This window comes from Akebia trifoliata, chromosome 14 (assembly GCF_017979445.1).
Source record: "Akebia trifoliata isolate Shusen 1 chromosome 14, ASM1797944v1, whole genome shotgun sequence".
Taxonomy (NCBI): Eukaryota; Viridiplantae; Streptophyta; class Magnoliopsida; order Ranunculales; family Lardizabalaceae; genus Akebia; species Akebia trifoliata.
This window is the reverse complement of record NC_141388.1, coordinates 7,554,533-7,567,795: the sequence shown is the minus strand read 5'-3', so window position 1 is coordinate 7,567,795 and position 13,263 is coordinate 7,554,533. Positions and strand designations below refer to the sequence as shown.

At 35.3% G+C, this 13,263-nt stretch overlaps 1 protein-coding gene across 3 annotated transcripts; it reads right to left on the bottom strand.

Annotated features, from left to right (window-relative positions):
- Positions 1–136: 136 nt before the first annotated feature.
- LTA3 (Dihydrolipoamide acetyltransferase, long form protein) lies at positions 137–12,615 on the bottom strand. Of its 3 annotated transcripts, XM_086423472.1 has the most exons (24): positions 12,336–12,615; positions 11,265–11,321; positions 11,134–11,188; positions 11,016–11,049; positions 9,389–9,438; positions 9,235–9,279; positions 9,025–9,098; positions 8,550–8,619; positions 8,200–8,311; positions 7,759–7,808; positions 7,610–7,654; positions 7,448–7,521; positions 7,079–7,148; positions 6,362–6,763; positions 4,340–4,400; positions 4,209–4,253; positions 4,022–4,105; positions 2,341–2,417; positions 2,211–2,273; positions 1,599–1,669; positions 1,429–1,489; positions 1,049–1,109; positions 877–957; positions 137–525 (listed from the first exon to the last, which is right to left on the bottom strand). In XM_086423472.1, exons 1-24 carry the CDS (start codon positions 12,425–12,427, stop codon positions 467–469), a joined length of 1,893 nt encoding a protein of 630 aa, XP_086279598.1. In that variant the 5' UTR covers positions 12,428–12,615; the 3' UTR covers positions 137–466. The 3 variants fall into 3 exon arrangements, with proteins under 3 accessions (XP_086279598.1, XP_086279600.1, XP_086279599.1); XM_086423473.1 differs by lacking the exons at positions 137–525; positions 877–957 and having other exon boundaries at positions 1,045–1,341; XM_086423474.1 differs by lacking the exons at positions 7,759–7,808; positions 8,200–8,311; positions 8,550–8,619; positions 9,025–9,098; positions 9,235–9,279.
- Positions 12,616–13,263: the final 648 nt, after the last annotated feature.

Sequence of the window (13,263 nt, the reverse complement as noted above, 5' to 3'; positions counted from 1 at the left end):
TGTAGAACCATAAATCATTTTCTTGAGTATCCCGATGCAAATGATCTACAGTTCTGTGATGGGAGCGTAGGGAAGCATATATCAGATTATCATGACTCAAAAAACTTAGGTCTTATAACAGTAACAGATGCAGCAATTTACGAGGTGGAAATAACAATTTTCTTTATTCCACAGCTTCTACTATAATTCTCATAAAAGAAAACGTAAGCCGCAGTACAATATCTCAATTAAAGTACACAAGAAAAGCCTACATAAATTAGATACCCGAACAGCCAAGGTATCTATGCAGATAACAACTGCACATCCAATTATTAACAAAATTCTGTTAACAAAGACTGGGAAAAAAAAAACAGAGGCGTGTTCGGGCCATTGATTTCCCAAGAAATAGAAAGGTGGTTGCTCTGAAATGCTTGACAAGATATCACTCTCTATATTCTGCCTTGAGGACTTAATCTGTAATGTGTTATCACAAGAGAAGTCTTCGAATATCACTGAAGTTTGAGCGTAGAGCTGATAAGAATGAACCTGCAAAATAAATGGGCATTAACCTCACGAAGCTTGCCTGAACCTAAATGAAATGAGAACTGTTGGGACCCATAGCCTTCCCATGCAACAATCTGGACAGTTAAGTCGATGTTCATCTCTGAGATGGCATATACCCAATAAACATTTCAGTGGGAATTTTCTGTTTTCTAAGGGATAGAGAGGAAAAGAGTAATTGGAAAGCTAAAGAAAGGCTTAATGACCAAGAGAAAAAAACCACTGAGATGGCACGTGATCTGGGAGGTGGCCCACCAATTTGAATGTCCAGTTCAATTCATGGCTAACAATACGAGTGTTGAAGTGTAGAATAGACACATTTTCAGCAATACTTACTTCCAACTTTGCCATCAAAAACACGGTGATCGGCTGATAATGTTAAGTTCATTTTTGTGACAACTGAAGGTTTGTCTTTTCCTACAAAAGAAAGGAAACACATAGTTCATATAATGTAAGAAACACCAAATAATTAATTGGCAATGTATGTGGGAACCAGCAAATATCTTACCATCACTGCAATCCATAGGTTCAACAACCTTGTTACCTCTACCCACAGCCATAATGCAAGCCTGCAAGGAAAAGCAAAGGGACAGTTATACAACATCTAGAGACAAGGAATCTAAGTTCATTTTGGTTTAGCCCTCGAAAATGTGATGGAATGAGAGGATTACTTCTTTTTTTTTTATGAGTGATAATGAGAGGATTGTGTCTCCTGAACGGAGTACACACATGATGTTGGTAATCTATTGTATTGCATGTCTACTGTAAGCAGCATCAGCCATATTTCATGTTGGTAAAGGTCTGGGAAGGCAGGTTCAAGTTACGTAAATCACAAAACACTATCAAGACCTAATGTGAGGGTATAATGATGCAGAGTAAATCACATACCTGTGGCGGATTTATAATTGCACAGAAGTGGTCCACTGGAAACATTCCCAGATTCGAAATGCTGCATAAAGTTTATGAGTAAATTTAATATTTACTACTATATCACAAGAGAAAAAAGATTAATAGTTCACAGCTACAATAGAGAACTTGAAGCAGTATAACAAATTAACCTGAAGGAGCCTCCTTGGAATTCGTTAGGTGAAAGCTTTCCAGCCCGTGCCTTTTCGGCTAATTCTTTAACCTGGAGCAAGAAAGCCAAATATATATATATCTTAGGACAACTTTTTTTTTTTTTTGTTAATTTTGTTTCGACTGTGTAATTAATTGAAAAGTAGAAAAATAAACTGAAAACATTTTTTTTACAGAAGGGATAGTAGTTCAACTTGAATATTTGACATTTTATTCAACACACACTAAGATTGGTGGCAGATTTCACATTGGTATAGTTCATCAAAAAAATGCCTCACATCAGTGCTGATCCTTACATTTGTGAATGCCCAAACCATAAAAGCAGACTGGTATAAATTGGGGTTTGAAATAATGCTTTAAATAAGCCTATAAAGTTCAAATTTGCTTCCATTTGTGTATCAAAAGCTATAAAATTTCCGTTTCATAAAAAATCCTGATCCTAGATTGCTACAATGGATGAACATAATCCCAAATGCATGATTTTCTGAAAGGAAGGAGTAACATTGATGCAGGAAAAGCTCGAAACTTATTTAACACAAACAAAATAAATTATGAGTCATCAAACTAAAAATGATTCAATTTTTCACCAGTACCTCTAGCGAGATAGTTGATATAGTCTTTTGATCTGCATTTCTCACGATAGGTGTCATCAATCCCTGTTCCTCAAAAAATGGTTAGTTGTTATGAAGCTCTATATTTTCTCAAAGCTACTAGTAAATATACCTTCTCAGTAGCCACTGCAATTGATATGTCAACAGAATCACATAAAATTACTTCTCCTTGCTCAACATTCCAATAAGCTGCTCATGTAGCAACAAAACAGTGATTAGGATAAAGTTTCACAAAATTGCAAGACATGTTGTCTGAATGGTATAAAAGCAAAATGAAACAAATAGAGATTTAAGAACAAGTAATAAAAAAACTGTAAAAACAGTCAAAAGAAAGCAGGCAGCATTTTGAGAAAGATGTGTTGTGCACGTGACAGCATAAAATATTAACACCACAAAAGGAAAAAAAAGCAGCTATTGGCACCCCAAGTTTTACTTATTACACCCTAATTTCTTAAATTATTTGTCACACCCCAATTAAGGATTAAAACACACTCTTTAAACATTACAAAGGTTTGCCTCAAATCATAACCTCAACATCATAACACTTGTTCAAACAATTTCAGAAGTTGTTTATATGATTAGGCTCATATAAAATCCTAAACCCAAAAAATAGAAATCTAGCAAAAAAAAGAGAGCTTCTATCGCACCCCAACTTTTACTTCTTTTCAACCATTCACTCATTTTCTTTATTTTTAATTGGGGTGTAATAAGCAAACGTTGGGGTGCCAATAGCAGCTCTAGAAAATAAGCATAATATCTTGCTTTATCCAGCAATGGAACATGAGAAATAAAGAAATACAGATATCCAGAATAATATGGAGCCTGAATGAAGGTTCACTTTCATGAATCTCTCCACCAGAGAACTTGTATTTAAGGTAGTTGGCCAAATAGTACAAACATCTTGAAGCTATTGCGTGATGTTTAAATCTGAGTGAATGTTAAGAATGTGCTGACTAACAAAAAATATTTGTTGTAAGTTAAAAAAAAAAAAAGGTTATGATAACAGGTTAAGACTATCAATTTGGCATATACAAGAATGTGCCAAGATAATACTGTAAGCCTTTTCGATTTCCATTACAGTATTATCTTAGCCTTAACCAAACTGTTTTGGACACACCTAGCTCCATTATACTCTCAGTATTTCTTTTGTTAAAGAGTGCTTCTTTGTTCCCTTCAAACTTTATCGATTTCCATTACAGCCTCCTACACTTGCTCTTGCAGCCTCCTTTTTTTTCGTTAAGTCAAAGATCTTTATTGAAAGCATGGTCAGCCTTTTCTTTTTCTCTTGTTTGTAGTTTGTTTTGTACTCTGCAGCCTTTAACCGGCACAAAGTGTTCTATAACACCAATGCAGACAATGGTCTCCATTGCAGAATTGCCAAACCATCTGAACCAACTACCCTTTATTTTTCTCCTATTGGGGCTACACCTTCTTCCCTCAGATGCGCTCATTTCTGATTTGACCTTCCTAATTGCTCACATCAACGATGATGATTTTATTCAGGAGCTAATCATTAATGCATTTAAGTAACTTTCAATCAAGTTAAATGTATCTGAGGCTTACTCAAGTACTAGTATGCAATTTACCATTTGCAAGATGAACTATGGAACGAAAACAATCGCACAAGACTAAAATATGACCATCAGAGAACCAGATGACGGGGAAAAATACAGGACTTTATGTTGAAAAAATAGAAGTGCTAACATTGCATCACAATAATTGATCTTGCATTTCTCGAACAAACATTTTCACATTAAAATAAACCACGTGTTTTATTTCCAGCAAGTGTTTACCATTTGCTTCAGGTACATTTCTCAGCGCAAGTGCAACAGCTTTGATGACGATATCATTTACTGAAACCTTAACATCATGCTTCTCTGCAAGTTAAGGACACATGGAATGATTGGTAGCTCAACATATTAACATAATTCTTAACAGAATCAGAAATTAAACAAGGACTTGGTATGTCAAATTCTGTACCTTTAAGTTCCTTTCTAAAAGCTAGCAGAGGATCCAGAATAACATCTGACAAAAATCATCAGATCTTTTAAATCATAGAAAGGGTTGATAATAACATAAGTAGGCAGTGTAGTTTAGCAAGGTGGACAGACCTGAAGATAAATATAAATGTGGTATACTTTGTTTTGATTCCAACAGTCGTTTGGCTATCACCTGCAAAACAACCATTCAACACAAATCTGCAACTTTAACGAAGAAAACATATATCATTTAAATGCCCCTAGGCATGATTAAAATAACATAAATGAATAGAGTCCCGCATTTGTGTTCTTTCAATCATTTAAAAAAAATGCAGCTTCGGGTTAAAGGAGAAAACTTGAACCGCAAAGATGCCAGCTTGCGAAGATGGAAACTCGTGTGTGTTGATACCAAAGACCTGGATTCAGATTTCGTAAAGTAGTAAAATCCTGAAAAGTAGGCAAAAAGCTAAAATGCCCGAAAGAGATTCTGTATTCATGGTGGCAGGACCACCAACTCACTGCACCATCCTTCTAAACAATGCACCCCGACATAAAAATGCTTTACCATCAGATCATACATTCACTGCAACTAGGCAAAGAATCCCACTATGTTACAGTTGACTGATTTTATCTTTTTCAGCTTCATTTTCTAAACATGCCTCTAATGGGCAGGTACCCTCATGTTGAAACTGTTACTCCCAACAAACTAGCTTCAAACCGATAACCAATGAAAGAACATAAGAATTTTTTTTTTTTTGACACTATAGAAGGGTGGATAAGTCTCAAATATGTGTGCAACAAAGTTTGGCTACATCTGTAAAGGGTAGTCGTGAGGTGGCTTCTGCACCACATCTAAAGCAAGTACAAGGCGGTTCGGGTTGAGTTGCCATAGCCAAAAGGGAGCTACAGATGAGGGTTATGAAAGAGTTCCAATAGAGAGGGAGTTGCCTTCTCTTACCAAGGATGAGTCCCCCCTCTCAAGTGAGGTAAAGGGGTCTCTACATATATCGAAAATTATAATTTTATTTATGAAATAGATAATCCGATGGTCGAGATGACCATCGCAAGTACAAAGATAACCCTAAGTTAGCCTTCTGATGGGTGTAGGATGGTTAGAAGGAGGGCAATACTTTGACCACCAACCCCTAGAGGAACTAATTCTTGGACTTTTGTTAGAGGTTGGTGGCTTTAGGGCAGGTGGAGAGCTAACACCCATAACAAAGGAGCCGCTCTCTCTTCTTGAGTTGCCACTGAACCTATGTTACCTGATTCGTGGATTCGAGGTTCGAATTCAGGTTCGCGGTTCGTGGTTCACCACTTGAGAATGAACCCGGTTTGCAGGGGTAGACAGAGATGAAGGAATTGGAAAGTTGAAGTAATGAGTAGGGTAAAATACACATTGAAGATAGCAGATTTTGGGAAGAAAAAATCAACCTTTTCTTATTTATATTTTGAAAATGAGCGTATTTAGTCATTTTTTATTAGTCTATTAATAAAGACTAAGGTCAAAGGGGCATGCTATTAGTTCAAAAATTAGGGGGATAGCTCAAATATTATGAGGATGTAAAAAAGTAAAAGTAAAATAAAATTCAAGTTGGTTTGCTACATTTCACGAACCTACAGCGAACCGTACCACGAATTGGTTCGGTTCGAACCAGTTCGCAGTTTGGTACTAAACTAACGAATTGGGTAACCCTGCACTGAATTCCAATGACATCACCGACTAAAAGAACCCATTCTTGTGAGTCCCAATATTGTGCAAACAATTCCTTGGCATGATTCCATTTTGATTAGTGAACTTACTAGTTCTCCTTCGCTGCCAAACCTATGATCTCTTTTACCCCCCATCTCAAATCCACCCGCCCACACCCACACATGCTAGCTATGTTTGCAATATCATTTATGAGAAGCCCATGTGGAATATAAGTAGATCTATGTAATTTGCATAATCCCCACAGACATGCATATGGGTTCGAATAACATGGAGCATTCACTAATGCACCCTTTTCGGGCAACGTTTACTAACGCTACCAAAAGAACAAGTGTCTCATGGAAATCCATTAAATAAAATTTAGTAAGTGGTAAACAGTTTCCACACCTACTAAATAGAAAAAAAACATATTCAAATTCACATAAGCAGTTCGAAAAATGTACCTTGCGAATTTGACTGTTGGGCAAATCTTCATGACTATCTGCATGAAGTAAAGGAGATCCTGATTCGGAAGATGATCCCTGAGAAACCTGTGATATGGTCTGAGGGGATGCAGATTTCTTCTCTTCGGACAAATGCGAAGTTCTTGAAGATCCCTTTCCTGACTTTATTGCGGCTAAGACATCTCCTTTCAGAAGGGTACCACGAGGGCCTGATGCATTCAGTGACGATGCATCTAATCCAAATTCTGAAATGAGTAACTTTGCTGATGGGCTTATTCTTTTGAAGCTTGTTTTCTGTGTCCTCCCTTCTTTACCAACATCTTGAGTTGTCTTTTCTTCTTTGACCTCTGAACCACTGGAGATACTAATTGACACATTTTTGATGTCATCTGCGTCCTCAACCTTGCAAATCAGCAGGAGTCAAGGTTTAGAATGTATCAAATGCCTTAACCGACAATGCTCCAAGAGAAATTAGTCACAAAAGTTAAAATATATACATATTTGGACATAACAAAGTGTAATACAAGCAAGAGACAGAGAAAAAACTTCAAGGCATTTCACACGTGCTACATCGTAAAAGACAAGAATAGCTACCTTAAAACCACAACTTACATTAAAATATTATTTTTGTCTTTATGGCATTGTTTGCTAGCATACTTTACCAATCCATGGAAAGAACAAAAGAAGTAACAATGTATGAGCTGTATCAGAACTTACTGTTATAGCAATAGGTTGTCCCACAAGAACATCCTTTGAACCTTCAGGTGCCAATATCTTAGCTAGGAACCTGTATAGAATGTTTGAGGCAAGCACATTCAATGATAGCACAAAACATTCATCAATCAAGTGGAACTTCAGATCACTATGGTGCAGAAATAAAATTCGTGAAATGAATTAGTAGCCAGAAAAAGACTCTATGAGAGAAGATTGATCAGGAGGGAAGTGTCTAATAAAAAAATTCTTATTCTTGAGTTTTAAGTGAATGATAAAGAGAAGCAGATTAACAATGTGAATCACTGTAAAAATTTTATGTGAATCTTTAATATGTACTTCCAATATACAAACACAATAGGGAAAAAGAGTTACCCCTCTTCAAGACATTCAAACTCAAGGGTAGCTTTGTCCGTCTCTATCTCACAAATTACATCACCCACGTCTATCTGCTTCATCAAGTAAATGATCAAGAAAAGACGATTTGGTGATCTAATAAAAAAACTTTATATGATACCAATTTTATGCATGGCTGACCTTGTCCCCTTCTTTCTTCCTCCACTTAGCAATGTTACCTTGGTTCTGCAAAGAAATATACAAATTCAGCTACAGTTTCTCACAGAAAAGAATAAAAGCCAGCAAGATTAGAAAAAAAGAGGTGCCAGTCCTTTTCCCAGTTTTCTTACCATGGTAGGGGATAACGCAGGCATTTCCAGAACAGTATGTGAAGGAAGCTCTGCAATTACACAACAATTTAGCCAAGAATGTTAGAATGTATCCCCATACACCCATAACGATTTTGGGTTTGATAGACTTTCCCATACACCAGTAACTGAGAAAATTATGTTCCCCTTAATGCAAATATTAAAAAAAATGAAATATTATAGATATCATTTTAGAAGTTCTTGACAACAATTCTTGACAACAAAATCAAATAGTGCCCTTCTTCATACATAATTGTATTGGCTCACATCAAGTTACTCAGATTACGGTTGAGAAATAATATGCATAACCGTTACTAACAGAAACAAAAACAATGCATGATCCTTTAATAAATAATTGTTAAGATTTACCAGGTAAGAGTAGGGGATAATGCATGATTCAAACAGAAAGGGAAGATCTTGTACCAACAGAAGAAATTTGAGTTCTAACATCTTGATGAGTTGGTTTTTCCTCTTTGGTCTCTGAACCACTTGATATATTAGTTGGGACATTTTTTATGTCATCTAGCTCCTCAACCTTGCAAACCAACAAGAGATAAGATTGCAACCTATTAGATGCCTGGGAATTGCTCCAAATGAAGTTATAAACAGAACAAAAAAATAGGAGTATATAACAATATAATAAAATCATGTAGACAGAAAGAATTCTACTAAGTGTGCCTCAATCTTAACCAATCAAATGGGAATACTTACACATAGCACTAAAAACGAAGGACAAGGGAAGGAATTTCTTATAAGCATTTATCAGAACTTACAGTTATTGCAATAGGTTGTCCCACGGGAACATCCTTTGAACCTTCAGGTGCAAGTATTTTCGCCAAGAACCTGTAGAGAATGTTCCAACAGAAAATCAAGGAAAATGATTCAAGGATATTCCAAGCATACATCAATAAAGTAGATAGTTTATTTTCAGAAATATCATCATTAATTAGTAGTCCTACAGAATACATGAGTTACACATAGATATCATGAAGTACACTGACATTCTAGATCAATATGATGCTAAAGATAGAAGTACACAAGAGTAAAGGAGGTACTCAAAAACAGCCACATGTATTAGTATGCATTTGGAGGTTCGTATCCATGATTAAAACATTCCACTTCTTATGTCAAAGGAAAGTTATGGAGAAAAGAGAGAAATGTTAATAGTATGCATCACTTTAGTCTCTACTGTAAATCTTTTTTATTTGATCCAATGTACAAACTCAGAAGTAGGGAAAATCAAGTTACCCCTCTTCGAGACATTCAAACTCAAGGGTAGCTTTGTCCGTCTCTATCTCGCATATCACATCGCCCACTTCTATCTATTAGACCAAATAAATGGTTAAGAGAAAATAACTTGTGATCTAATAATAAATTAGTTTCCACCCAATAAGGAAAGGAGGGTGGTTTGTGGTTGAGAACTGTGACAACAATTGAGTAAATTTGAACATAACTGACCTTATCCCCTTCTTTCTTCCTCCACTTTGCAATGTTACCTTGGTCCTGCAGATGAACACAAATGTTATATCAGCGTCTGACAAGACTGGAGAATATCCAGCATGACAAATCCAAAACGAAAGTGGTAGAACCAATTCCTTTCCCAATATCTTACCATGGTAGGGGATAATGCCGGCATTTCCAGAACAGTATGTGAGGGAGGCTCTATAGTAACACAACAGCATAGCAGTCAATATTAAATGTTGGATCTCTTTATGTCTATAAAAACGTTCTAGAACATGGACATAATTGAACAGAGTTTGAACTATAAATTGGAATTAATAAACTGAAGTCAGAAATAAGAAACAACAGGTGTAATTATTGGATCCATATCTAATGCCAATTGTTGCAATCTTTTGTGTGTTAATGTACAACAGAAGATACAAACTGAAAAAGATTTCATAGCTTTCTATTTGGGCGTGTTATTGGTTAGGGGCAACTGCCTTAGTTGACTGGTTCCACATCATAGTTGAGTGAAAGACTGTAGGATTGAGGAGGCTTGCAAGTTAAGACCTATTTTATGTCATGTATTTTGTTTATCCATAGTCATCCATGTTCCAAGACAGGAAAATAATGTTGCATGCTTATTATCTAGAGATGGATTTAGTCACTCGAACATTTTATATTGTATATAAGGAATGTGTTCCCCAGCTATTTTTTCTTTGCTCCTTTATATTAATAAGTACTTGGGAACAACATATAACAAAGAGAAAACAGAATCCCATCCTCCGTCTGGTATTAGGATTTTAAAGTGAAACTTTCTGAAAAAAACATGACAAAAAAAATTAAATAAAAATGACCCTTTTATGAGACAAGTCCAGAGAGTGGATTAGACAACACATACCGAAGAAAAAAAAACAGAATCCCATACTCCATCTGTGATTAGGACTTTAAAGAGAAAGTTTCCTAAAAAAACATAACAATTCATAAATAAAAAGGACCCTTTTAAAGACAAGCCAAGAAGGAGGATGGATCTTAAGAATTAAGAGATCAATGAATTAAGTTTAGGATTTAAAGAAGGGAATAAGAAAGGTGGGATTCAACCATGTGTGTGCTTGATTATGAGAAAGGTATTGATAAGCGATACATAGCCCAAAAAATAGATATAATGAGAAGTCTTGAAATGAGAGTAAGAAAGGGGGTTGTTATAGTGTAAATGTGGTTACTTCAGAAGGAACATCCAACTGACTAGACCACATAGATACTACAAAGGAGGGCAAAAGAACCTAGGCAACGATGGGCATTCAAATAAGAGATGCCTAAAGTTAGTGAGGGAAAGGATAATGGAAAAGAGAAGCAAGTGAAGATCAAATATACGGCTTTAAGGGTGTTTGGAAAAAAAGAAAGATGAATCTTTGTTGCCAGGTGGTAAAGAAGTACATAAAATTCAAATTTTCGCTCCTCTAGACCAGAAAAAAGAAAAGAAAAACCACGGAATATAAAGTTGTAGCTTGTGCTTCAGCCCTTATTTTTGCCTTTCCATCATTCTTTTCTTTTCCTTGAAAGGATGGTCTTCTTTTTGGTAACACAATTGAAGAATTCACATTATAATGCATCTATTGGGTAATCTAGTACTATAAATCAAGCTACTCAAGAGGAAAATTCAAAATGCATTCTAAACTATCATTAATAGGTGAAACAAGAAAAAAAATAAACAACAGAAACTCTTACAAGCAATAATTGTTTGATTCGCAACTAATGGATACAACACAATACTTAAAATAGACAGGGTGATAAAATACCAGAGGTAGAAAAAAATCGAGCTCCAGTTCGCAGCTGCCATAATTACTTAGTATTAGATAAGTGGGATTGCTAGGAAGAATTGAAATTTAATAGTACCCTTCAAATTCAAAAACTAACCTTGAGAAACATAGTATCTTCGCATGCTCCATGGAACATGGGTAATGATACAGGCCTGAAATTGAATTACGTTATGCATGAGTTCAGACTTGATAGAGATCAAACAAGGAAAGATGCCAGAACAAACTAACCTTGATAGAGCGCCATTAACAACATCCCCTACAAAAGAATTTTCCACATTGACCTGGCTGCACCAACAATTCAAGGATAACCAAGGACACAATAAGAAGTGAACGACATTATACGAAAATGGGTGAATCTTGAATGTCTATGCGTGCAATACGGGGCATTGGAGAACACAAAAACAAAACAAACAAAAAAAAACATAAAATAAATAAAATACGCAACATATTATTGAAATAATTTGAATGATTAATGGAAAGTGAGAGCATTTTTCCCAATAATGTATAATCATGCTTATAGTGTTTACTCTCCAATATGCCTTCGATGATCTAATGAAAAGACAACCAATTCAAACACAGTCTTTTTTCAAATTAGCTAACTTTAAATATAAAGTAGGGAGGATTAAAACTTTTAACACGACTGAAATAAAATAAAATTAAAAAAAAAAAAAAAAAAAACAATCAACGTCATTTATAACTGATGATATTTTAAAGTCAAACACTGAAGATTTGGTTGTGCCCCAAACCAGTTGGAAGCTGGTTTTGGTTCAACTATAAGAACAAAGGTTTTTTTTTTTTTTGTTTTAATTTTATTTTAAATAAGCATACCATAGGGTATGATTAGTTGCAAAAATCCTCAACCCAATGTGTACTTGCTAAATAGAAATTTGATTTTAGTGCCATTAATTTGTGACTTTCTAGTCTGACCCTGCCAGTCCTAGATCCTCCTTTTTTCCTTTAAAGCAATAATTATTATTTAATTATTAGCATAAGTAATATTCTGTATTAATTTTGGATTCAACATGAAACTAAAATCGAAGATTGTCTATCTCTATCATCATATAAAGCATTTGGCATGTTTTATATGGATAATTAACTCCGCTTTTCTAGCTGAGAACACAAATGCAATCAATCAATCAAGAACTTAAATCAAATTACAATTCACACACACACAAAGAGACAATTAAATTATAGAAAGAGAACCATCCAACCAGAGATTGGAAAGAAAGATGTTATATAAGAAGGATTAGAAGGTCCAATAAATGATTGAAATCAAAGAATTGATGGAGAAAAGAGTACCGTGTGAGAGATCTGCAGGTGGTGAGAGGGCGAACCCTGAGGATTGATGGAGTCCGAGAGAGGACCAGCTGACGAAGCCGAGAGACCGCCATCTCTCTCGCTACCTACCTATCTGTCTGTTTCTTCTGCCAGAGAGAATTTTGTGTTTATGTGTTTGAAGGCTGAAACCTCAACACTTATTGGGCTGAAACCCAATTCGATGTGTATGTGTTTTTTTCAGCAAAGAGAGAGAGAACAGGTCTCGTTTTCCAAGCTTCTGAACTCTGAAGGGAAAAAAATATTATTTATTTTGTTATATATTATTTTATAGTTTTATTTTGAGAACTTCTATTGGCATCCTCAATTTCACTTCTTACATTTTAATTGAAGAAAATATTTCTTAAGACACCAATTAAAAAAATCCATAATTTTTCTTTTTTTTTGTTTCCAATTATGATTTGAATTCATTTTGACACAGAGATTCATAAATTTAAGAATAATGCTCAAATGACATCAAAATTGTACCTCGTATCACACATCTTGATTCCTACATAGTTTCACGTTAAAATGTGCAATATGAGATACAATCTTGAGGTCAATCCAGCTCGAGGGAGGGATTAATTTATTCATGAGCAAGAGAGAGGCGTAGACCTAATATTAACAACGTCAAGGCTTATTGATCGTTTCAAATCTCATTCGAGATCAAGATGAATCGCCCAAGTCATTTTGATATTGTTCAAGAGCTAGAGTTGATACATTTATTCTTTTTAATTGGTGTAAAATAAGCAAAAGTTAGGATGCTAATAGAAATCCTCTTTATTTATATTTGAGAGTTAATAATATGACGCCTTTTGGTGCAAGCCTTGACGCACTTTGACGTGTTTGCTCATAAAACAAACATTTGACATGTGGCACGAATGACATTAGCAATAGAGAGAACTTCTCTCCT